The sequence below is a fragment of the Pogona vitticeps genome, chromosome 2 (genome assembly GCF_051106095.1).
Source record: "Pogona vitticeps strain Pit_001003342236 chromosome 2, PviZW2.1, whole genome shotgun sequence".
NCBI classification, from domain to species: Eukaryota; Metazoa; Chordata; class Lepidosauria; order Squamata; family Agamidae; genus Pogona; species Pogona vitticeps.
Genome location: NC_135784.1, coordinates 26,031,579 through 26,055,630, shown reverse-complemented (window position 1 = coordinate 26,055,630; position 24,052 = coordinate 26,031,579). Strand labels below are relative to the sequence as shown.

Sequence of the window (24,052 nt, the reverse complement as noted above, 5' to 3'; positions counted from 1 at the left end):
GTTGTGGGTTTTTCGGGCTCTTTGGCCGTGTTCTTGGCTTGGGAGTACACTCCCAAGCCAACTACACCAGAGCACAGAGTGCTGTCCTCTGAAGATGCCCATGGCCACAGAGACTGGCGAAACGTTAGGAAGAATAACCTTCAGAACACGGCCAAAGAGCCTGAAAAACCCGCAACAACCATTTTTAAATCAGTTGGGCAGCACATTATGCAATGTCAAAGGCAGGTAGCAAGCACAAATAAAAAGAAGCATTTGTTAAACTTGTTGCTTTGATTTTCTTTCTTTCACTTTATTAAATTTTGATATTCTAACCTAGTGTTTCCCAATCCAGGTGTGCTTGGACTGCAATTCCCAGAATCCCCAGCTGCTGGTAAAGGCTTCTGGGAGTTGTAGCCCAAAAACACCTGGGTTACTCACTGTTCTAACCCTATTACTGAGCAATCCATAAGTCCATGTGTGTTTTAATGTCAGGTGTCTGGAATTTACAAATACTAATAGTAAAGGCAGTTCTTACTGTTTATATCATCACACACCCAAAAACACACAGGAGGGAGTAATCGGCAGGTTAAACACAATGGGTTAAAAGTTGAGGTTGATTTTTTTTTTAAAGGACAAGCTGATTTCGGGGATTTCTCCACACACAACTATGAGGACTGAGCATAAAATGCTGCTGGGTGGTGGGGAAGAGAGATGGAACAGGCTAACTGGAAAAGGGCACAGTGGCTTGGCTGGCACCCTGAGCAGGTACTTTCCGTACTGCAAAATTTCGCTGCAGGCAAATTAAAAGAGCCTAGGTCTGTAATGGAAGGCACTGTCAATTCCAGGGCTTTGTTTTGTTTCAAGGCCTCAAATGCCTTCCAAGCAAGGGCAGCATCAGTGAGGCACCAGCCAATGTGTTGGGAGGGGGTCTTGGAGAGAACCTCCCCCCCCCGCCCCACTTCCAAGGATGACAGATGGGCTGGTGGCTATAATTCCAAAGGGCAAAAGGCGGTCTCGGGGAAACCAGAAGGATGGATAAGAAAGCCCAGCTCTGCCTTGTCCCAGGATCAAGAAGTAGCCAGGAAGGAAAAGCACAGATGGCAGATCGATTTCTCAGAGGCTGAGAGAGATCAACAGAGGGGCAATTAATCTGCTTTCTCCTAGAAGGAGGCGCCTCCTCACCCCCCAGCCTAGATAGCACTCGGTGGTCTGTCCCCAGGGGCAGATCCCCTTAAAATGCACAAAGCCAACCCAGATGCATGAGGTGCTTTAGGAAACAAAAATCCTAACACATGTATTTTAAATGTAAATGTAAGGAGGCTGATATCCTGGCAAAGCAGGTTTCTCTTGTCTATGAAAACCCACGCCCAGTTTGTTAAGTCTTTTAAAATGCAACAGACTTTTTGGCTCTGCAGAGCAACTGCATGAACTTTCCAGCTCTTATAGGCTAAAGAATAATCATCTTGCAGAAGAGTGGGAAGGGGCTCTATGGATCATGAAAGCCATCCCAGGTCAAGGAGGCCCAGTGGGAACCGAATTCCCAACCCCCAGAGACCTGAACCACTCACTGAGCTATCCAGCCATTCAAGAATTAAATTTTCGGATTTTTTTTTTTGGCTGACATTTTCAGTCTTGCCCAGAGAGGAACAGAGAAACTACCTTATACCAGAACCAGACTTGCTAAAAGTTCCTTAAATGTAAAAACAAGCATGCAAATACACAAACCTGCAGCTTAAGGAAACCCTCAACCACCTTGGCTGGTGGGTTTTTAGAAGTTATAACCCCAAAGTATAAACTTTTCTGAACCCTGGCCCCAGACGACTAATTATATTAATTTGGAATTGTCTTCTCACACTGGATTGCTAGTGGCTGGCCCCAGTTTTCTTCTGGACCCTTCCCATCCCGCCTGATCTTTCTGCCTGGATACTCAGAACAGTACATCTGAGATCTGGTGCATGCCAAGCCGGCCCGATCATTTGACAGGGCAGCCACCCTAGACAACACACATAGAGTATCATAAAAAGCCAGCAAACTGCTTATACCTTGTTCTTTTTTGTTACCTGGAAGAGAAAGCCACACCTGGCAGATTTTCTTCCTGCAGTGCCTAAATAACTTGGTGAGCTGCGAGTACCATACAAATCCCGCAGGGGAAGAAGCACGTTTTGCTGATCCACCTCAAGCAGCAAAATGTCTTGGGCCGATCTTGATGCAAACTACATGCCTTCCAGTCTCCCTCCACAACAGAAGCAGACCCAGAAAGAGCCCCAGTTCGATGTTTTTTTCCTCTCCAGAGCAGCCTTTGGACCTCACCTGGAAGAAGCAGAGGTGGATCCTTGATCTCAACCAGCTGCAAACCTCTGGGGCGCCCTCAGGTGCCCCCCCTCCCTTTCCCCTGGATAGCCTTAGATCTCTAGAGGAGAGGGGCGCACGTCCCCCCACCCCATCGGCTGCAACAGCCACCCCCCTTTACCTGCTTTTCGCCTGCCCTTCCGTCACTCCACCCGGAGCAAAGGGCAGCGAGATTAATATAGCACACCTGCCCACACCTGAGCCCGAAGCCCCGCCTCCTTGGGAGGGGCGTCCCGGACCGGTTCTGTCCTGGCTGGCTTCTCTCTCCCCCCCAAAAAAAATCCTCTTCCACGGCAGGAAAGCCACGTCCCGTGTGACACCCACACACTCATACTAGACCTCCAATTTCCACTGTCTTCTCTCTACCCCCCCCCGCCACTCTCGAGCTTCTAACCGACCACCACAGGCAGAAACCCGTCCGGAGAAGCTTTCCTCCATCACAGCTCGATGCCGGAGGATTTTTGAGAGGGGGGCGTTTGCACTTGACCTGACCAACTGCTGCCTGTTCAAGGCCGGGAATCCACCTCCCTAAAAGGAAAGGGGGTGCTCTAGAAAGAGATCCCTTTCCAGCGATCCTTGCTCTCGGGATTCTCTCTTCGCCGGTTTGCCAAATCCCATTTCACCAAGAGACGGTGCTTCGCCTCTCCCCCACCAAAAAACAACCGTATAAACTTCCCCAGCCCATATAAAGTATTCTTTCCTCCTTCTCACTCTGAAATTTATATCGGTCTGGGGATCTACTCGACCCACTTTCCCAGAGCGCCCCGATTTCTGATTCCCAGTGGACGATCGACACCCCCACCACGACTTTGTCTTTCCAATCCGGATTCTCTCCCCCCCCCCCGCGCCCTCCCCGCTTTACCAGACTTACCTCTGCCTCTTTCCCTCCCCGGGACCCACCGCATCCTAACCGGGCAGCGCGTTTCCCTTTAAAGGGCAGAAGGAGGCGCCCCCCCCCTTCCCGCCCCAGCTCTCGGGCTCGTACTCCTAATTGCCTCCTCCGGAGGTTTGCAGGCAACAAGCCACTTATAAACGGACCATGTGATAATTCGCAGTAAAAGGATTTGCCCCGGCTAATCCCCACACGCCGGGCCGGTGGGAGGCCTCCCCCGGGCTCCGTCTGGCTGCTCAGCTGTTTCCCTGATCCCTCCCCGCCAGCGGCGGAAAGCAGGACGCCTGGGTTCTCGGGGCGGTCGTCGGAACGCAGCAGCAGGCGCGAGTTTGGAGTCGCGAAGTCTTAACCTCGAGCACAGGTTGGTGCCTCCATTCCCGCGCGCGGCCGCCAGGTGGCGCAGTTGGGTGGCCTCCTCAGGGACTAGCGGCTTTAACCTGTCCGCCGAGATTGCCCAGGGCAGGGCGTGAAGCTGGCCGGGTGTGTGCCACGTCACGACTTTCCCTTTGCTGTTGGCCACGTAAAGTCATCCCTCCTCACGCCCAAACTTTCACTGACAAAAGCCGGGCTTTGAAGACCATACCTGTCGTGACACACCTGTCCCCTCACAGAGGGGAAAAAAAACATTTGACGGTTCTTTGTAAACTACTTTTCTGCTTCTGGGGAATTCAGGAGTCCTGGCTTCTGTTCCTCCACCCCCTGTGAAATGATTAATGCACTTGCTAATCAGGCTCAATTTTATTCTTTTATTTTATGTACACTTTACTTTCATGGAATGTGACAGGCCCAAGCAGTCAGTGGCTTTTTAAACAATGCGCATAAATAAAAGCATGGAGCCCGGACGCCTGGGTTCCCCCTAGGGAGGGGCTGGGCAGATTCAGCCACGGCTCATTAAATTGGAAGCCATTGTTCAGGTGAAAGTGCCCCCCCCACACCTTCAGAAATCTTCATTTGTTCTTTTTATGCAGATGGATTGGCTGTAGTTTTTTTCTAGTATGAAAGGATATCAATAAAATTTGTTTTAAAAAGAAACCCACCTTGGCTTCCCCCCCTTTTTTGTCACTATAAAAAGTGTGCAGCAAGATGGGAAATGATAGTGCAGCAATTCATTTGCATAGTTTTAGAAGAGGTAGCTAGGGTAGAGGCTGGAGCTATGGGACTCCCTGTCCAGTTGGACTTGATTCAGACTGAACTCAGGGTTTTCTTCAATGACTCAGATTTGAATAATTAGTTGGAACCCACCCACTCGCCCGCTCCGTTTTTTGGGGGGTCTCGAACTCAGGACTCAGACCCAAAGACTTGCCAACATCCCTGGAAGTTGCCCCTTTAGTCTGTACTAGCATAGCAGGCAAAGCCGAAAGAAAAACAATGAATTGCTATATTTTAATGTGAGCTTTTGTGGACAAGTCCACTTCCTCAGACATAAAAATGGGAGTAAGTAGCACAGAGTTTTGGGGAATGTACAGTGGTGCCTCGCTAGACGATGATAATCCGTTCCACTGAAATCGCTGTTTAGCGAAATCATTGTCTAGTGAAAAGCGTTTCCCCATTGGAATACATTGAAACCTGTTTAATGCGTTCCAATGGATAAGAATCGTCGTTGTCTAGCGAAGATTGGCCATAGGAAAGCCGCTTTGCGAACCGCCAATCAGCTGTTTAAATCACTGTCTTCCGAAGCTTAGGTCCCGAAAACACCTGTTTTGCGAGCGTGGAGGGAGCTGTCAAAATCGTCATCTAGCGAAAATCGGTTTGCGAAGCAGGGACCAAACATTGTCCAGCGAAATTCCCCCATAGGAATCACTGTTTTGCAAATCGCTATAGCAATTGCAAAAAGTCAATGTCTAGCGAAAAAACTGTCATGCGGGGTAACTGTCTAGCGAGGCACCACTTTACCGCCTTTTGGCTTTGACATTGCATTCTCCCCCCAGTTATGCATCATCATTTTAATATGACTATCACAGGATCCGTGGCCTAAGACTTTCTGTGGTGTAAGCAATCTTTATCTCCAAAAACACCACCCCCTTCATTGAGTGCCACCTGCACCTTACATTGCCCAGAGTCGCTGGAACGAAGGGCAATCCTGTTAGACAAAAACATCACTCCCCTTCCTGGTCAAATTATTTTTAACCCCTTGTATGCCAGACAGCACACTGTAGGCATCTGTACGAGTGTTGCTCAACTCTACGGGCAACCAAAGGATCTCTTGGCTTCATCCTGCCCGTTGTGTTTAGGGTGACTACGTAGATTAAAAAACAGGACACCTATTGTAAGCACCTTTAACAGTTGCTTACAAGAAGAAATCTCCACAAGTGCAGCCTTTAATGGACACGCCTGCATGGCAGAATAGATAGAGAGATGGATTCAAGAGGCCTGGGTTCAGCCCCGGACTCAGACACGGTAAAAACAGTCCTTAAATACGTATCTCACATGCCATTGAAACCATGTTAGGATTGCCGTAAATGGCATGTGACTTTCTTTGTGTCAGAAAATTGAGTGCATGGTTTAAAATTAGAGACATAATATAAAATATAAAAACATGCAAACAAATTAAAATACTAAGATAATAAACTGATCTTGACCAGAAGTGAGTTGCTTCGATAGCATTTTCTTGGCCGTTTACTAGATCTTATTTTGTACATATGATGTGCATGGTTTGAATTTCTCCACAGTCACAGAAAAGTCATCTTCTATCTAAGTAGCCCCATTTTATTTAATAATTCTTTGATCTTCCTACTTCGCTTCAGAGTCTATTCAGTGACTTCCAGATGGTTCAGCTAGGATCTTGTCCTGATGGGAGACATTCTTCAGCATTCATTCATTCAGCAAGGTGTGTTGTGTTTGCTCTCCACAGGTTTAACCTGGCCTCTTCTGGTTTAATATTTAGAGCCTGAGAGATGTGCAGAGAACGTTTCCTCAATTTTAGCCATTCTCGAGAAGGCTGGTGTCCAGGAAGTGGGTGGATTTGGTGTTGTATTGCCTTATTTATTATTTTTGTTATTTGCTAGCATCTCTCTGCATACTTCTGGAGAAGCAATGCCAGCCAAATAATAGACATTTTCAGTGGGGTAGGTTTCAGGCAGCCAGTAATCATCCTGCATGATTAATTTAAGAGCAACACGCACGTGTTTGGCCTGTGTTGATTTATACCACACAGCAGTATTTGCACAGGGGCAAAGCTGTTGTTTTTATTGTTTGTGAGTGTACAACCCAGTTGGACCCAACCAATTTCCCAAGTACTGTATTTTTCGCTCCATAAGACGCACCTTTCCATAAGACGCACCAATTTTTAGGAGAAGAAAACAGGAAAATATAATGTTTTCTTTGCTCCATAAGATGCACAGACTTTCCACCACCCTGTTTTGTGGGGGGAAAGTGTGTCTTATGGTGCGAAAAATACGGTAAGTTATTTCTGGTGGTGACTTTCTGTTTGGTGTTTAGTCAAGTTTTTTTTGTCGGTTAAAGGTTCAGTCCAGAGTGACGGCCAAATACTTTGCAGGTAAAGCAATGTTCTAAAATATTGGCCTTCCCAGCTAACCCAGAGCTTTCTCTCTGCTTCTCTGTTCTTTCAAGTGGAGGTCTGTGTCTTTAAAGGGCCAGGATTCAGCCGGTTGTTTTTATAATGTAAGGGAAGAGGTTAGTTTGTGCCGGATGGACTAAAAGGTTTTCCCCTGGACTGTCAAGGCAAGATCAGCAGCATAAATCAGTGGTTAGAAGGAACGGTGCCAGGATGTGCCAAGCGGGCTGGCTGGTTTCTTACCATGTCAAGCTCGGTTATATCATCTATCCCAAAAGCGCTTTGTGTTCCCGCAAGAGTTGAGATCCCATTTCTCCCAGCTTTTATTGTATGTTCATTGGGGTGTGTGTGGACTATAATCTAACAGGGATGGGACTTGTGTATCGCAACCCAAGCCCGAATTAAGTCACACAAGTGATTTGACTTTGGGGTTTTTGGGGGGCATGCACTCTAGCCGCCTAGAGTGGTCTTAACCGACCAGATAGGCGGGATAGTAAATGAATGAATGAATGAATGAATGAGTGGACTCAGACCCATTTCTCTGAGTCGTGTTCTCGACTCCATATGGGCCGCCATACCTTAGGCTGCGGCCGTCTCGCCTTCAGAGGCAGCGAGCCAGGGCTTCCCTTCCTGGAGCTGGCCCCGGCCTCCCTGATGCACGCGTTGGCCTATCAGGGAGGCGTCACATGTGTGGACGGAGCATCAGGTCACTCCTGGGCCTGCTGCCTCTGAGGAGGATGGTGGCGGTAGGGAGGGAAGGCCACTGTATCTGCGCATGTGCTGATCTATATTGCTGGGTGGCACATGTACACCCTGAGTCTTTGCATCCGAGTCCCGACTCCCAAGCCTCGGGGGGGACAGGGAGCGGGGCAAAAGACTCAAGGCTTGGAACTTGGGACCAAGACTCGAACTCAGACCTCAGACCCGAAGGCTTGCCAGCACGCCTGTAGTCTTAAGTCCTGGGTCTGTGTTTCCAGAGCAAAATGGAATTTGGAGAAATGACAGCACATGAGAGACCCGACAGCCTTTAATGCAAGCTAATCCTTATCATCATGTGCTGACAGGTCCATTCTGATTTATGGCGACCGACCTTTTCCAGGGTTTTCCAGGTAATGAAGACGCAGAAGTGGTTTACCTTTCCCTTCTTCTGCAGACGCCCTGGGACTGTGCAGCTTGCCCGAGGCCACACCGGCTGGCACTTTACCCAGGAGGCACAGCGAGGAATTGAACCCTCTGATTCTGCAGACAGATGCCTAAACCACTGAACTATATTAGCTCTTCCTTTCCTGCTGCTTTGAACCTAACAACAACAACAACAAAGAGATGTTCTCTTTACTGTCTAAACCCTGAGTTGGCACTGAATCCGGGTAGCAGCTTAAAATGTGGAAGTAGCCAGATTAGTCTATGAACGAGAATTAAGTAAAATAAAACTATGCCTTTTTTTCCAGCTCACGCAGGCTACATTATAGCAGCCGTTGAGTCAACATTGCCCTCTAGTGGTTATGGGCTGGTACTGGGGCCTCCTGTGGTTTCCCCGACTCCAAGTTAGATAATACAGTGGGGTCTTGACTTGAGAACTTAATCCGTATTGGAAGGCGGTTCTCAAGTCAAAAAGTCTGTAAGTCAAGTCTCCATTGACCTACAGTGCATTGAAAACCGATTAATCCCGTAACAGGCCGTTTTTGTTCCATTTTGGTTTTTTTCTGGTCTGTAAGTCAAATCTCAGTCTGCAAGTCAAACTTAATTTTGCGGCCAGAGAAGTCTGTAACTCAAAAAGTCTGTAACTCAAAAAGTCTGTAAGTCAAGGGGCCACTGTACCATACTTTCATAATGAATACACTACAATATTCCCAAATGGCGAGCTTTTTGAGTCCAGAAGACTCTTCGTCTTGCAGGGATTCAAAAGAGGATATAAAGCAGAAATGTTTCAGCGAGGCTTTGGATGACAGGAAAAACTATTATTCCACCACTCACACGGCAAGCATTTTTATACGTATCAGATTGTTGCTATGTTTTATTGCATTTTTATCATGTATGTAAAATATTTTATTGTGTGTGTGTGTACACACAGCAAAAAAAAATTTTACATGCATGAGAAAATGCAACAAAACATAGCATATATAAAAATGCTTGCTGCATGAGTGATGAAATAATAATATTCTTATCCAACCTGATTAAAACTTTCAAACAAAGGCAAGTCCCACACAGAGGCATAGTGGCAGGTGCCCAGCACTCATCCTGACTGTTCCCACAACTGCACAAATGCTGTAAAGAAGAGCTGGAAAATACAGAAAAATAGCTCAGCAACTTTATTTTCTATTTTGCTTTTACCTAGAACACTTACACAGACTTACAGTGGTGACTCGCTAGACAGTTACCCCGCATGACAGTTTTTTCGCTAGACATTGACTTTTTGCAATCGCTATAGCAATTCGCAAAACAGTGATTCCAATGGGGGAATTTTGCTGGACAATCTTTGGTCCCTGCTTCGCAAACCAATTTTCACTAGACGACGATTTTGACAGCTCCCTTCGCACTTGCAAAATTGGTGTTTTCGGGGCCTGTGCTTCTCAAGACAGTTTTTTAAACAGCTGATCGGCAGTTCGCAAAGCGACTTTCCTATGGCCGATCTTCGCTAGACAATGATGATTCTTCCCCATTGGAACACATTAAAGAGGTTTCAATGCAGTCCAATGGAGAAATGCTTATCGCTAGACGATGATTTCGCTAAACAGCTATTTCAGTGGAATGGATTATCATCATCTAGCGAGGCACCACTGTACAGGCTACCCCTTCCACAACTACATCAGTGAGTTAGTAGCCAGAGGTTAGGAATTCAGTTCCCACTGGGTCTCCAGGGAGAAGATCTAGCCTGTGTGGCTTTGAGCAAGCTGCACAGTCCCCGGGCGCCTTCAGAAGAAGGGAAGGGTAACCCACTTCTGAGTATTCTCTACGTCGAAAGCCTTGAAAAGTTTTGGGATAAGTCAAAATTTACTTGACAGCACGTCATTATTATTATTATTGCATAGACAATCGGAAGCAGGTCTTTGGTAAAGGTTATGGCTCTTAATGGAAAACTAAACCACCTCCAATATTTTGCATAGTAAGAAAGACAGTTTGCAAGGATATCCTGTTCCAGGGAAAATCCATTTCTCTCCTGGATTTTGTGAGCACTAAAACTAAGCACAAAAAGAAGATGGTGTGTGGAGGGGTGAGGAACAGCACAATTATATCATAATCCTGGTGTCCACAAAGTCCTGGAGCTTCAACTGAGTTAACCATGGTGCCACTGTGCCATCGGTTCACCACGCTCCAGGGCTGGCAGTTTGACTGTCTTTTGTATTTGCAATATATAATGTTCAGAGCTGGGTAGAGTAATGGATTAGGACCAAGGAGAGCTGGGTTTTCATCCCAGCTTGGCCATGGAAACTTACTGAGGGGCTGAGGAATAAGGTATTCAGGGTATATGAGGTATTTAAGGAGTAAAGGTAAAGGTTCCCCTTGAGAATTTGTCCAGTCGTGTCCGACTCCAGGCGGCGGTGCTCATCTCCGTTTCCAACCCATAGAGCTAACGTTTGTCCGAAGGCAATCTTCCATGGTCACGTGGCCAGCATGACTAGACACGGAACGCCGTTTACCTTCCCAACGTGGTGGTACCTATTTATCTACTCGCATTTTTGCATTTTGCATGCTTTCGAACCGCTACGTTGGCTGGGACAAAATGACGGGAGCTCACTTCGTCGTGTGGATTCGATCTTACGACAGCAGGTCTTCTGACCTTGCAGCACAGCGGCTTCTGCGGTTTAACCCTGTGACACCCGTGAGCCGGGTCGTGAGGTGATGATGGGAGTGCCGTCTCGCGCAAAAGCCTCCGTGGGCACTCAGACAGCCCCCAAGCCATTCCCACCCTGGATGCTACACCAGTCCGTTGATACAGTGGACTTGGAAAGGGGGCTGAAGGGGTTAAATATAGCTACCCAGACTCCTCTGGTTTGGGCGGGAAAGGGGGCTAAGGATCCTGAGGAGGGAGCGGAAGGAGAAGTCAGTCACCAACGGGCAGGGGAAGAAGGTGGATGGGAGTGGGTATCCATCCAAGACCCCTGGTCGGGTAAATGGGAACAGGTCTGCCTGACTAAACAGGAGGCAGAGGAGAGAAGGAGGAATGAGGCTAGGGTCCGCCCCTCTTATTGGGGAGAGAGAGAGACCCGGGAGTGGCGCAGGAAATTAGTAGAGGAGAAGAGAAGGGTAGAGAGAGAGAAAGAGGAGAAGACCAGATGGCATCTGGAGGAACTGAAGAGACTGGGGTATTATCCGGACCTTGGGAACACCCCGGGGCAGAGACCTCCATACCCTGGGGATATGCAGGGTTCGAAGAAACGACCCCACTATTAACGACGGAGCGGGAAGACTTCGATCCCGAAGAACCCTCACAGGTTCAGGCCGGTCCATGGGTGTCGAAGTCAAGTAACCCGTTCGATGAAGATTGGGTGCCCCTGTATGAACCGTTACTTCAGCAGGAGAAGTTTATTCCCAAGTTGATTGACATTTCTATTCCTTTACCCCAGTTAAATAAAGAAGACAAATGGTTTAATTCAAATGCGTCTACGGCTTTATTTGGGACGGGGGAGGTGAAGAATAGCGGACCCTCACAAACCCACAGTGCCACCACATCCCTTTAAGGAGTAAAACTGCTCTCTATCTCATATACAGTGGTGCCCCGCATATCTCATATACAGTGGTGCCCTCGCTATGCGGAATTGTCGCTAAACGGGTAGGGAAAATGTATTGAAACGCATTAAACTTAGTTTAATGCGTTCCAATACCTTGCTTACTTACCCGTTCAGTGAGGATTCCCCTTGCCGGCAGCCATTTTCGCGCCCTCGCTAAGCGAGGGCAGGGCGTGAAAACGGCTGCCGGCAGCCATTTCCGGGCTTCCGGCGGCCATTTTGGAGCCGCCGAACAGCTGTTCGGTGGCTCCAAAATGGCCGCCGCAATACCCGATCTTCGCAATGCGGGTTTTCCCCATTGCGAAGATCAGGTATGTTTCCGTATAGTGATCCCAAAAAAGGGATCGCTATACGGAAACATCGCTATACGGTGCACTCGCTAAGTGAGGCACCACTGTACCTTGAAAACTCAGGGTCTCTAGAAGCAGGATGTGACTTGATGGCAAATAACAAACAAGTACAATATAATTGTTCTTGATGCATGCCGTCAAGTCGCTTCTGATTTATGGAGATCCTGTGAATGAGCGATCTCCTTTCCTGGATGCACACCTTAATGTGGTGAAGAATTTGAGTGTGTCAGTGAAGCTGAGAGCAACCCTGTCAGGAGGCCAGACTCTGTTACAAGTCTGGATTCCTAGCAGGGCCACCCATGGTGGAATGGTCACAGCAGAAGCACCAGACTAAGATGCATCTGCCCTAACCAGGAGGAACAGGTGTTATCAGCAGAAGAGAATGGACAGCTTCTGTGGCGATGGGGGCAGCAGCAGCTGAAGGTGACACTCACAGGAGGAAATGGTGGTAACACTCAGGACAACTCTTGTTAGTATTGCACAGAAGGCACAATACTAACAAGAGTTGCCCTGGGTGTTATGGAATTTTCCTTACTATGGAATTTTCCTTACCAGGAAAGCCCCATGAAACAATATACATAATTATACAGCAATATAACATAAAAGTTGTAAGAACTTATGTACATACTCATCATGACAAGATGAGTATGTACATAAGCACAATAAATTCTGCTTTTACACACAGAGAGAAGGTTTCTGGTGAATGTAAAAAAAAAGTAGCTAGGTCTGCTGGATAGTCCCGTGGCTTGGGCATCTGGCTGTGGGGCCAGAGGTTGGATATTTGGATTCCCTGGATGAAGAGCCAGCCTGGGTGGCCTGGGTAGTCGACCGAACACAACATGGGGCCAGGGCTTTGGCCACGACACCTATCAGCAACGTCTGGCCTGTTCTGAGTTTCTCTGCACCTACGACGACTAGAACTGGGACTGGACCTTGCAGCACCTGGTGGTCACCTGCCTGCTGCGCTTCTGGAAGGTCTGGAGGCTCTTCATGCGTCGATTGGGGCCAGAGATGGTATTGGTATCTTGCTGGTATACCGTGATCCAGCCATTTCCTTACCGGAGCTGGCAGACTTTGTCTCCACGGCTCTGTTGGGATCCCCAGGGTTGTTGGTCGTGGGTGATTTCAACATCCATGCGGAGGCAGAGGTTTCCAGTCCGGCTCTTGAGTTCTTGGAAATCATGGCTTCCTTGGACATGTTCCAACCCGTTAACGGCTCCGCCCACATGGGTGGTCATATGCTAGACGTGGTGTTCTTGACTGAGCAGAGCGTCAGTCCCCTTGTCATGGTCGGACCACTACCTAATAAAAGGCCACCTCACAGTTGTCCAGTACTTTTGGGTTTTGAAATAGGATTTCATGTCCAGTTTGTTTCAGGGCATGTTCAGCTACTGCCGATTTTTCCGGTTGTTTTAGTCTGCAGCGTCTTTCACGTTATTTGGTTCTGGTGTGGATACTGTGTTTTGTGGTCCCAATGTATACCCGGCCACAACTACAACAAACATGTTCTTTGGGCAGAAATCCTCCCTCTTCCCCCGCCAAACCTGAAAAATGGGGATAATACTGGCCTACCTTGCACAGCTATTGCAAAGATAGATCAGGGGATGGAGAAGCTGTGGCTCCTTTAGATGTTCTTGGGCCGTTGGTCAATGATCAGGAATGATGGGAAACTATGCCCCAAAACAACAAGAGGACCTCCCACCCCAATGCAGGTTATGTACTCTGAGTACTTGGGACAAGTGGTGTATAAACAGTAGGACTGACATTTGGGAAACCGTATCAATGGTATGGATGTTGATAGCGAATATGGAGACTCAAGTTGTGGGACTTGCTCTCAAGTTGGATTTAAGTCATACTGGTGACTCAGCATTTTTTTCCCCAATAACTCAGACAGACCTGACTTGCAATTTTGAACCCACCCAACCCTTCCCTTTTTTGTCTGGCAAAAATATATCTGAACTCTTGCCAACAACCCTGGAAGAGTGTCAGCTCTTTAGAACACTATCCGGGCTTTGTTGTTGTTTAGTCATTTAGTCGTGTCCAACTCTTCGTGGCCCCATGGACCAGAGCACGCCAGGCCCTCCTGTCTTCCACTGCCTGCTGGAGTTTGGTCAAATTCATGTTGGTCGCTTCGGTGACACTGTCCAACCATCTCGTCCTCTGTCGTCCCCTTCTCCTCTTGCCCTCACACTTTCCCAACATCAGGGTCTTTTCCAGGGAGTCTTCTCTTCTCATGAGATGGCCAAAGTTTTGGAGCCTCAGCTTCAGGATCTGTCCTTCCAGTGAGGCACTTAGGGTTGATTTCCTTCAGAATGGATAGGTTTGTTCTCCTATTTCTCAAATGAGTTGGGACTCCTTCCAAATTTGTTTTTATTCCCAGGAAGCTAGTGGCTTCGTGATTCCTCTCTTGTACTTAGAATGCAACACACACATACACACACATTGTACTCTTTTGGAATGAATTGCTTTTATTCTTATAAATACGTGGAGACTTCAGGTGGCAGGGAAAGCAGCCACATTTCACACCATTGACAGATGTACATGCCTGAAAACCCCCCTTTTTTGCCTCAAAAGGAGGCTGTATAACCCATTTATAAAACTGTGCCTGGCCTAGGAAAAGAGAAGGATTTTCAAAAAAAAGGGATGTCTGGAGAAAACACTCAGCCAGTCCCCCTTCAGCAAAGCCATGAGATAATCCGTGCCAAAAAATTTAAAAAAAATTAAAATGAAAACATGGGTTTGAAAACCATAAATATGTAAACATTGCTTGCATCAAAGGGGCAAGGGAAGGTGTTCCGGTCGTATCGACGCATACACCAAAAGTCATTGACAAAATTCAGTAGGGTTTAGTTTCAAGTACAGGCGAAAATTCGACAGAATGTACAAACAAGAGCTTCTTGCCATTCCCACAGTGGGACGGCCAGGGAAGCTCTAATCCTGAAATCCGAGAGGAATATACCAGTAAACTTAAAACTACTGTAGTTTCTATGGACAGAAAAGAGCAGATACGGATTAAATGGTTTTCAATGCATTCCTATGGGAAATGCAGATTCAACATAAGAACTTTTCAACTTGAGAACCACCTTCCAATACGGATTAAGTTCTTAAGTAGAGACCCCACTGTACTTGATCTCTTCCTATGCTCCAGCAGGTCTGTCTGCTTTTCAATTATTATTATTTTTAAATGTCACATTCATGCATGTTTCCCCCATGGTTTCTTTACTGAGTAACAAAATCAGAAGTTCACAGTGATAAGGACAGCATGTTTCTTGGTTCCATGATGGGGAACCAGCCAAATTGCACTTAAAACATGCATGAACCGTTAAATTCCGAGACCTGAATCAATCTCATACAGCCATTTCCTCTTTTTTTCAGAGCTGGACCCCGCAGAGAAAAGGTGAAACGCTGGACAGAAAATACTGGGGGCACTTTAAGGATCACTCTTAGAAGAACAAGAAATGTCTACCTGTCTTCCAGATTCGAATCATGATTTAAATTTCAAAACGATTTTTCTTTCAGTTGTGATTTAAATCAATTTGATTTTTTTTAAAAAAAGCATTAACTTTTATCCACCCTGCCGGTCTTTGCTCTACAGTGCATAAAAATGCGTTTACAAGGGCCAGGCTACACGGACCTAAGGAGAATGAAAAGCACAAATAGGAAACAATGGGAGCCATGCAGGTGACACCAGAGTTTTGCAGAATATAAATAAGTTTTTAAAAAAGAGAGAGAGGGGGAGAGAAATGCATATGCCATTGAAATCCTATAGGTTTCATCAAGATCTTACAGATTTTGAGAAAAGAACAATAAGGGATGATGCAAGAAAAACAACCGCATTCATAGACTCCTGCTATCTGCTCTCTATTTGGGCAATGTCACAAGACCATCTGTTCTACTGAATGTGCCTCGGAAGGCAGATTGCCTTCACTCCGCTGCCCTTTTCTTGCTAAGGATAATGCATCTCACTAATGGCTTTAAAAAAAAAGCAAGGCGCCAAGTTAATCTGCAACAAAAACTTCAAAGAGCCAGCCATGAAACATAGAAAAGCAAACACCCAGCAGCCGGGGCAAATGAAAAGATGGAGCAAAGGATACAGCTTAAAAATGGCTTTTAAAAAGAGAGAGAGAGAGGATACCCTTGATAGAACAGAGGCTTCCCACTTGATAATATCCAAACCAGAGATGGGATACCCTTTGAACCTTTTACCTGTCTCAGCCGACAAGTCCCAGCAGACCCATTCTAGCATTCCTAAGGATAGTGGCTGTTGTAGTCCAAAAGAAGCAAGGGGGAGGGGGCTAAAGGTTCCCTTATCTGTGGTCCAGAATGTGCTCTGTTATCAAATGATTTTTTTTTTTTTTCAAAAAGCACTTCCACAAGGATTTCAGTGAAAACTCACTGACTGGAGACAATTAGGAAATCATCACGGTACTATCTGAATTTCAGTTTTAAAATGAACACATACTTGCAGTGTATATTAAACACACCCCATGCTAGCAGCACCCTTTTAAAAAAAGCTTTCCATGGGCATCTCGTACATTCCTTGCGTGACACCGATACACACCAGATGGGTGTGCAGCAAGTACCAAATTCTCTGCAGAAATGCTGATTGGGTTCCTTCTCTGTAGATCCTAACTGTGTCACTGCAGTGTTGCTGGAGCAAACTCTACTGAGGATTCAAAGGCTAAAATCCTGTTGCTTAGCACAGTAAATTGCACAGGAGGAGGTCCATTGAATCAGTGGGGATTTGGTGAGTCAACTTCTCTGGACGTTCCACTGATTCAAATGAGCCTACTCTAGTTAAGACTTATTTGGGCATGGTAAGTTGCAACTAGAGTAAGCCCATTTGAATCAATGGAATTTAGAGGAACTGACTCACCAAATCTTCATTGATTCAATGGGCCTACTCTACTACAACTTACTACACTACGCAACAGGATTTCAACCACCAATTGACCAATGTAGTCTGTTCGCCTGCTTAAGGGTGTGTCCTATGATTTTGCTGAACACCACAATTCAAAACCTCAAGAATCTTAGTGTTAAATATTTTCTTTAGTAAAAACAAGTTTCTAGCCCTCACGGCTGTGAAGATAAAATTGAAAGGAGAAAAGCAAAATTTAGTGAAAACTCACATGCAGAAGTGGGAAAAGATTCGGAGAACAGAACCTCTTTGCCCTAACATGCCTCCTTAATTCCCCCCCTCGGTTAACTAAGTGAACTACACTTGCATTTTAACCATGGTGTCCACACCTCTAATTTTAAGTCAAAAACCCAAAATCCATGGCTCACCCATCACAACTTTGGGGAGCAACACTATCCCTTCAACAAAAGGCAAACTACCGCATTAAAAAATTCTAAGATAAAATATTCATGCAGAACCAACCCATGTGTCCTCATCCATATTAACGCAGATTTGAAAACACTTCCACATACCATGTTTAATAATGCAGTAAAACAAAATGAATGTTAAATTACTCTAGAATTATAACGCTAGGCCACATGTCAGCTCCCAGCAGGTAACTATGCCACTAAAATCCACATAGTGGCTTTGAGGCCCATAAGTTCCAAACACACACAACCCATAAGAGGAATAAATGATTCACACACAAAGATCTAACGGTTTCTTTTGTTCCTTATACCCCAGAAATCAAAGGCTATTTCTAAGCTAAACTGAAGATGAAATAAAGCCCAATAATCCAGTTCTTGAGGGAAACGTTCACACACAGAGAGAGGTGGGGGGGGGGGAAATTGTACCACAGTGAAAGCAAAGGCCGTACTTTCAAGTAATAAAGTCATCAACATCTTCCTTAAGAATATTTTCTGTTCAATTCCTGGCCCCTCTGGCCCTTGGCAATCATCCTACCAACCCAGGAGCCACTGAAAAATATGGGAAAATGCCAGTCCAGTTCATGCAAAACAGCATCCGACCCTCAAGTCATTTCTCTCAAAAATACACTTGCTCCTTGCATGTTTGTACACCTTTCATTTCATATCGATCTTTGAGAGTCTTCCTCACTGTTTGGTTTCTGTCCGTTTCCTTTATTTTTTAAAAAAAACAGCACATGGGTTCACTTTGTACAAATATTTTTTTATAAGACACCTTATAAACCTTAAAGGCTTAATGTGCCTTATTCAGCACTGGCTTTTGTGAACGGCAAATAATGCCACAAAAGCTTATCTTCCCCAAACAGTGGCTGAAATCTTGTTGCTCTGTGCAGTAGGTTGCACTAGAGTAGGCCCACTGAATCAGTGGGGATTTGGTGAATCAAGTCCTCTGTTAAGTTCCATAGATTCAAACGGGCTGACTCTGTGACTTAGTTTAGCTGCACAATACACTGCAGTTAAAGGAGGCTCATTTGAATCCATGGAACGTACAGAGGAGTTGACGCACGAAGTCCCCATTAATTTATTGGGCTCTTGCATGCAGCTTTTGTGCAATTTAATATGCTAAGCGACAGGAATCCAGCCAACGTTTCAGTCCTTAAGACGGTGCTTCCCAACCTTTGGTCTCCAGATGTTCTTAAGACTTCAACTTCTAGAAATTCTGGCCATCTGAGTGGTGAAGACTTCTGGGAGTTTTAATCTGGGCACCCTGGGGTTGAGAACCACTGCTTTAAAATGACGAAACGCTGTTGATCATTTCTGCTACAACAAATTAACACAATGACTCACTCCATGAATTTTATACCAGGTGGGTGATGAGATTTCCCCAGGATGATCTTTTCGGTCCTTGTCTGGTCACAAGAATATTTCATCTCGTTGGGTGTCAACTCTCAAGGTCGTACCCAGACCACAAATTCTATCAAGACCTTTTGCTCGTTCTAATTAATGGACCTAAAAGACGTAAAATACTGTGAGAGGAATGACCTTGAGCCAGTCACTCCCTCTCAACCTCACAGGGTTGTTGTGATGATATTGTGAGGATGAATGTTTGCTGGCGGAAAAGTGAGGAAGGGGATATAACTAATGACAAACCAACATTTGCTCTCACCATCTGTTTTAGAGATACACTTTCCAATAAAAGAAGGCTAGTTGCTTTATTCACCTCTACAGACAGTCTCAGGAAGAGCCCAAGATGACCTTTACTTAACGGACCCCTTCGTGTTTAACAAGGAAGATAGTCCAGTATCTTCAAAAAAATATCACAAAAGCAAGACATGAGCTCTGACACCAATCAAGCATGTGAGCCTATGTTTCTGCCCATCTGAACAGCAGGCATTGAATCTTGCGCTACTTGTTAGCCCAACACTACCTTGCTTCTCCTACTCCTATAACCCACAGGAATCTCTTCTAGGGATCCAGGAAATAACCAAAGGCGCCCATTTTCTGCACCAGGCATGGATGTTAATTACCATTCGCCTCCCACATCCTTGATTCCACAGAAGTCTCTAAACATCCTCAGATGCAGGTCCCATAACTGCCCACCTCCAATCACACACCCCTGAGATATCCACTAAAACACTCCCTGTGAATAAAAATGTGCTATTTCACTGTCATCAGAAGTCGGTGCAATACCCCTCAAAAACAAATCAGATTTTTCCCCCCCCTCAGGTGATCTCCAGAAATTCACAACTCTCACACTGGAACATTTTACTCTGCCTCTAGATCCTAGCTTTGCAGAAAGACCAAAAACAGACACCCATTTCCCCCCCAAGAGTACCACAGAATAAAATGAGGTATGCTACACATTAACACGAAGGGACCGCTCCAAATTCCAAAGACATCCAGGTCCTCTGCCTGTGAAGCTGGTGATATGCAAATAAATAATGTTCTTGGGACTTAAACTCCCCAAAACCTTCAGTTCTAGCTGTGCTGGCCAGAATTTCTGGAAGATGTAGTCTGAGAACATCCGGGGATCCAAGGTTAGAAACCACTGTCCTACAAGAAGTGTGGCAAGTGCATGGGCCTACACATGCTTTAGCATGACAACTCCCACGATGCCTCACCATTAGCGCCATGATCGTTATGGCTAGTGGGAATTCCAGTCCAACAATAACAGGAAGACATTCCTGGGTATTCCAGTGCTCTGCACCAATGACTCTGCTCAGAAAAGCGGTCTGGCATGTATTTGTTGTCCCTTCACTACTCAAACTCTGCTATTCAAGCCAAGGGGAAATCATGAAAAAAAAATCCACCCTCTCACTTTGCATACATTTGGCAATACGGCATTTTATTCCTCTACTGGCTACATTATTTAATGCTGGGATTGCAAGTCTTCCCCACAGCTTGCCCTCAACTTTCCCAGGGCCACCACCTAACCTGCGTGAGAGGAAATCAGCCTCTTCTATTATTCCCTTCCTGGTTGACCTTCCGCTACCAAACACAGCTAACTTATTAAGAAAAATCACACCTTTGGCACCGAAGCTGGGCTATTGGTGAGGGATGCTTTGACTGGTTGGTGATTCTCCTTCAATAATTAAAATTTAACAGAAGTACTGTATTTTGGAAATCTGCTGATTCCAAATGTTTCAAATCCATTTGTCTTGTGTTGTTGTTTTTTTTTAAACCTTACCATCATTACCTGCCTTGAGTGCCAGCTGCTGGCACAAAGGCAAGCCCTGTGCTGCTTGAATAAGTACTGTATAAATGTTAGTTGTCAGTCATCACAGGAAAACCCACAGTACCATACTGTGCCAGTAAACTTTGCAAACATTCAGACAGCTTTATGCAAGTAAGTCTGTTTTGCATAATGAAACCTGAATGTACCCGTTTGCTTGATGTGGAGACCACCGATCAACAGGTATCACAAAAAAACAAGGTAGTACAACTCCGGGTGGTATTACTATCATTTAAGGCTGCAGATATATTTCTGCCCCTTATCCCAAGTTCAAAATCTCCCCTCCATAATAAAAAGCGGTACTGTCCAAAATCGACCTCATTCCTATAAACACTGGATTGTAAAAACAGAAGGGATCTCAAAGATCATCAAGTTTAAACCCATGCTAGGACAGGCGATCTGGATTTCACAAAGGCCACAGTGGCCTCCCTGAAACAGTTGTCCTTCATGTGATGGACTACAACTCCCATCATCTGAATCCAGGAGTCCAACACATTGACAGGCCACCAGGGTGGGAAAGGTTAGTATAGATCAGTGGCGGCAAACCTTTTTTGGGCCCGAGTGCCCAAAATGACCAGAAAAACAAAACAAAAAACAAAAACACTAGCGGGTGGAGGTCCGCAGCGGCGGCGGAACCGGATGTGTTGGCGGAAGGGGGAATCCCAGACACGGAGGTGCCTCAAGACCCCACTCTGGATCTGCGGCCAGCGCCAGCTGCTCCGGATCCTGGCCACCTGTCAAAGTACGAGCACCGCAGCTGCAGCCGCCTCCTGAGGTTTGGCTGCGGGGGGCGGGGAGTAGCAGCAATCCGACGACTTATGGCTCGCGTGTCCACAGAAAGGTTTCCGCGTGCCAGCCGTGGCACACATGCCATAGGTTCGCCATCGCTGGTATAGATAATCTCGTTTCTAAGAATAACATCCCTTCCTCAAATCCTACCAAGCAAAGTGCAACCTTTCCTGGCCTCCACTGTTTTCTTTCTTCACATCCTGTCTTGAGAAAGGAAGGTGAACCCTGATTATTGTTGCCTTTGTCCTATCGTACCTTTGTGAAAATTAAGGTGTTAATACTGTAATGGTGAAGATCTGAGGTTTTTTCTTTCCAAGGGGGGGAGGGGTACCTTAGCAGATGCTTCTCCAGGGCAACCACCCACAACTCCTGGCGAAGTGGTTCATGGACCTGTAACAAACGGGCTAGAGCCGTTTATGAGCGTCTCTGTCTAAACTGATGTTCTGTCGCCATCCTGAGATTCTAAAAGTGTGTTTCTAAGGAAACGGAAACACGCACCAATATAAATATTGCCCTTAGATGCAACTGGTCATTTAAATGCTGACTTTGATCCAGGACAGGAGAAACAGGCTTCCTTATGCAAACAAAGAAACACATTAGAGTTACGGTAAACTGGAACCCTACATTTTCCTATGGTTTTGTGGAGAGGTTTACATTGAATTTTGAAAAGGCCATGGAACGAGACTTTCGTTAGGTGAACACAGTAGACTCAATTTCTCTGCAAAGCAAAATTTGAGCCAATCAGTCCAGTTACCTCCACAAAAAAATAAAAATAAAATAAAAATGATGTGAACCTAAAAGTTTTCTGTCAAGGATTTTCTTTCTTTCTTTCTTTCTTTCTTTTTGCTAGTGTACCTGGTTATATAATTTCTCTCAAAAATAGTGTGAGATTGCATTGTTGTTGTTGCGAAGAGGTAAAAAATTGGGAAAGGGTCCAATTGAAAATATTCCCCCCCCCCAAAGTTAGGTCTTAAGATTTGATAAGGAAATGCTGCCAAGTTCCCACATATTGTTAAATTTCTGCACGAGGGCTGGGAATAGGAAATATGACACCTGATGCTTTGGATGACATCAAAGTGTGATCGGTTTCTTCTTTCAGTCTCTTTTTGCCAAGTTAGGCATCCTATTTTTAAAAAATTCTCAAATATCTGATGCTGAATCAGAGACGTGTTTCCCCCTAACCCTCCCCCCCCAATAGCTAGTACAGCTCTAGACCTGATAAAAGATGGAAGACCCAATTCCTCCACATCACTGTAATCCAACTCAGCGCATCTCCCTGGAATTCCCCAGCCCAGCTACCAGATTCCTGCAGAAAAAGTTATCTTCCACTATGAAAGAAATTTTTCAACCATTCTAGAAAAGCTACAGGTAAGAAGAGTTTCATCTGAAGCAGGAGGAGAAATCCCATCGCGAGGTAATGCAGCGCGCGTCTCGGCTGTGGCTTCTTCTCCTCCGCCCGCTTCCTCTCAAGCTCCGCCAGCTATGTAAGCCACTTGTCCACACAGGTGTCATAAACTGTGCGATTGGAGTGCCAGTACGTGTGAGAAACGCCGGGCATGATGCAGAAGACGAGGTCGCTGCGAGCGTCCAAGGTCTTCAAGCCAAAGGCATCTGTGAGGTAGACCTGGGAGAGAAAAAGGGAACCGAGGGGACCAAATGAGGTTGCAAAATGAGTCATGCCGATGGCTGATACGAAGATGGCAGAGCTGTAATACACTGTATATCTATTTTATAGTTACTTTTCTTTATTAGTTATTTTATTTTTAGATATTATGTTCCTTGCTTGCTATTCATGTGAATTTTTTTAAATTGGGTCTATTGTGTACTTTGTGTTATTGCGATTTGTTTGCCACCCAGAGCAATGGCTCTGCCAATACTTGGGTGGGATAAAAATATGAATACATGAATACAATAAGTTTGCATGTCACAAAAAGCCATCGTTTTGTTTCTCTGTTTCTTTCCCTCTCATTTTTTCAGCTCCTGGATCCAGAAGCAGGCAATGGGGGGTGGGTGGGAGAGAAACCGCAATTGTGGGTCTTGACTTTGCACAAACTGAGACAACAACAAATCGTGGCTCAGCAGATGGTGGTTTGAAGTTAGCAAACCACTATATAGATCATGGGTTTATATAGCAGAGGCTTCACTCTTGTGTAGCAGAAGTGGAATGGTTGCTTGAATTTTCCTTCTCGGGCTCCAAAATGATCAAACTTGCTGGAGACCTCTTGAGACAAAATCCATGGTTGCCATTTTGCATTTCTCCCATCGTACAAGACCATCTGATCTACCTGCTCCCATTCATTCTCAGCTCCTTTAGTCCTTTCCTCAATTTCTCTACAATTTATTCCAACAGCTTCTTTTTCTTTCCTGTTCTGTCTCCACATTCTGTTAGTCTGGATTGCAAATATTGTGTGGCAAGAGCTGACATTTACCTGTGCTCACTATGGGATGCACAGTGCTCGCGGCTAGAGAGTATATGTGTGTGTTTGGATATGCAAAACAATTATTTTATCAATTACTGACTTCACAATTATATTCCATACAATTATGGTTACTGATATACCATCTATTCAGTACAGTGGTACCTCGCTAGACGACGACCTCGCAAAAGAACGAATCCGCATGACATGAGGTTTTGCAATCGATATAACGATTCGCAAAACAGTGATTCCAATGGGCGATTTTCGCTGGATGATGTTTGGGCCCCTGCATCGCAAACCGATTTTTGCAAGATGACAATTTTGCCACTGATTGGTGCTTCGCAAAACGGGTGTTTTTGTGACTGATACTTCACAGGGCAGCCATTTTAACAGGTGATCGGCGCTTCGCAAAATGGCTTCCCTATGGATGATCTTCGCAAAACGACGATTTTTCCCCATTAGAATGCATTAAACTGGTTTC

The 24,052-nt window shown here is 45.6% G+C and overlaps 1 protein-coding gene and 1 long non-coding RNA gene across 3 annotated transcripts in view; one reads left to right on the top strand and one right to left on the bottom strand.

Annotated features, from left to right (window-relative positions):
* Nucleotides 1-3,283: 3,283 nt before the first annotated feature.
* LOC144587549 (uncharacterized) lies at nt 3,284-15,354 on the top strand. Its single transcript, XR_013542692.1, has 2 exons — nt 3,284-3,581; nt 15,187-15,354. It is a non-coding gene; the product is annotated as an uncharacterized LOC144587549 (long non-coding RNA).
* Nucleotides 14,260-24,052, bottom strand: part of PPT2 (palmitoyl-protein thioesterase 2) — a 55,508-nt gene continuing 45,715 nt past the window's right edge. For both annotated transcript variants that reach the window (XM_072988832.2, XM_072988833.2), the window contains exon 9: nt 14,260-22,778. In XM_072988832.2, coding sequence (XP_072844933.1) covers nt 22,635-22,778 — 144 coding nt within the window. In that variant the 3' untranslated portion in view covers nt 14,260-22,634. The remainder of the gene's footprint in view (nt 22,779-24,052) is intronic.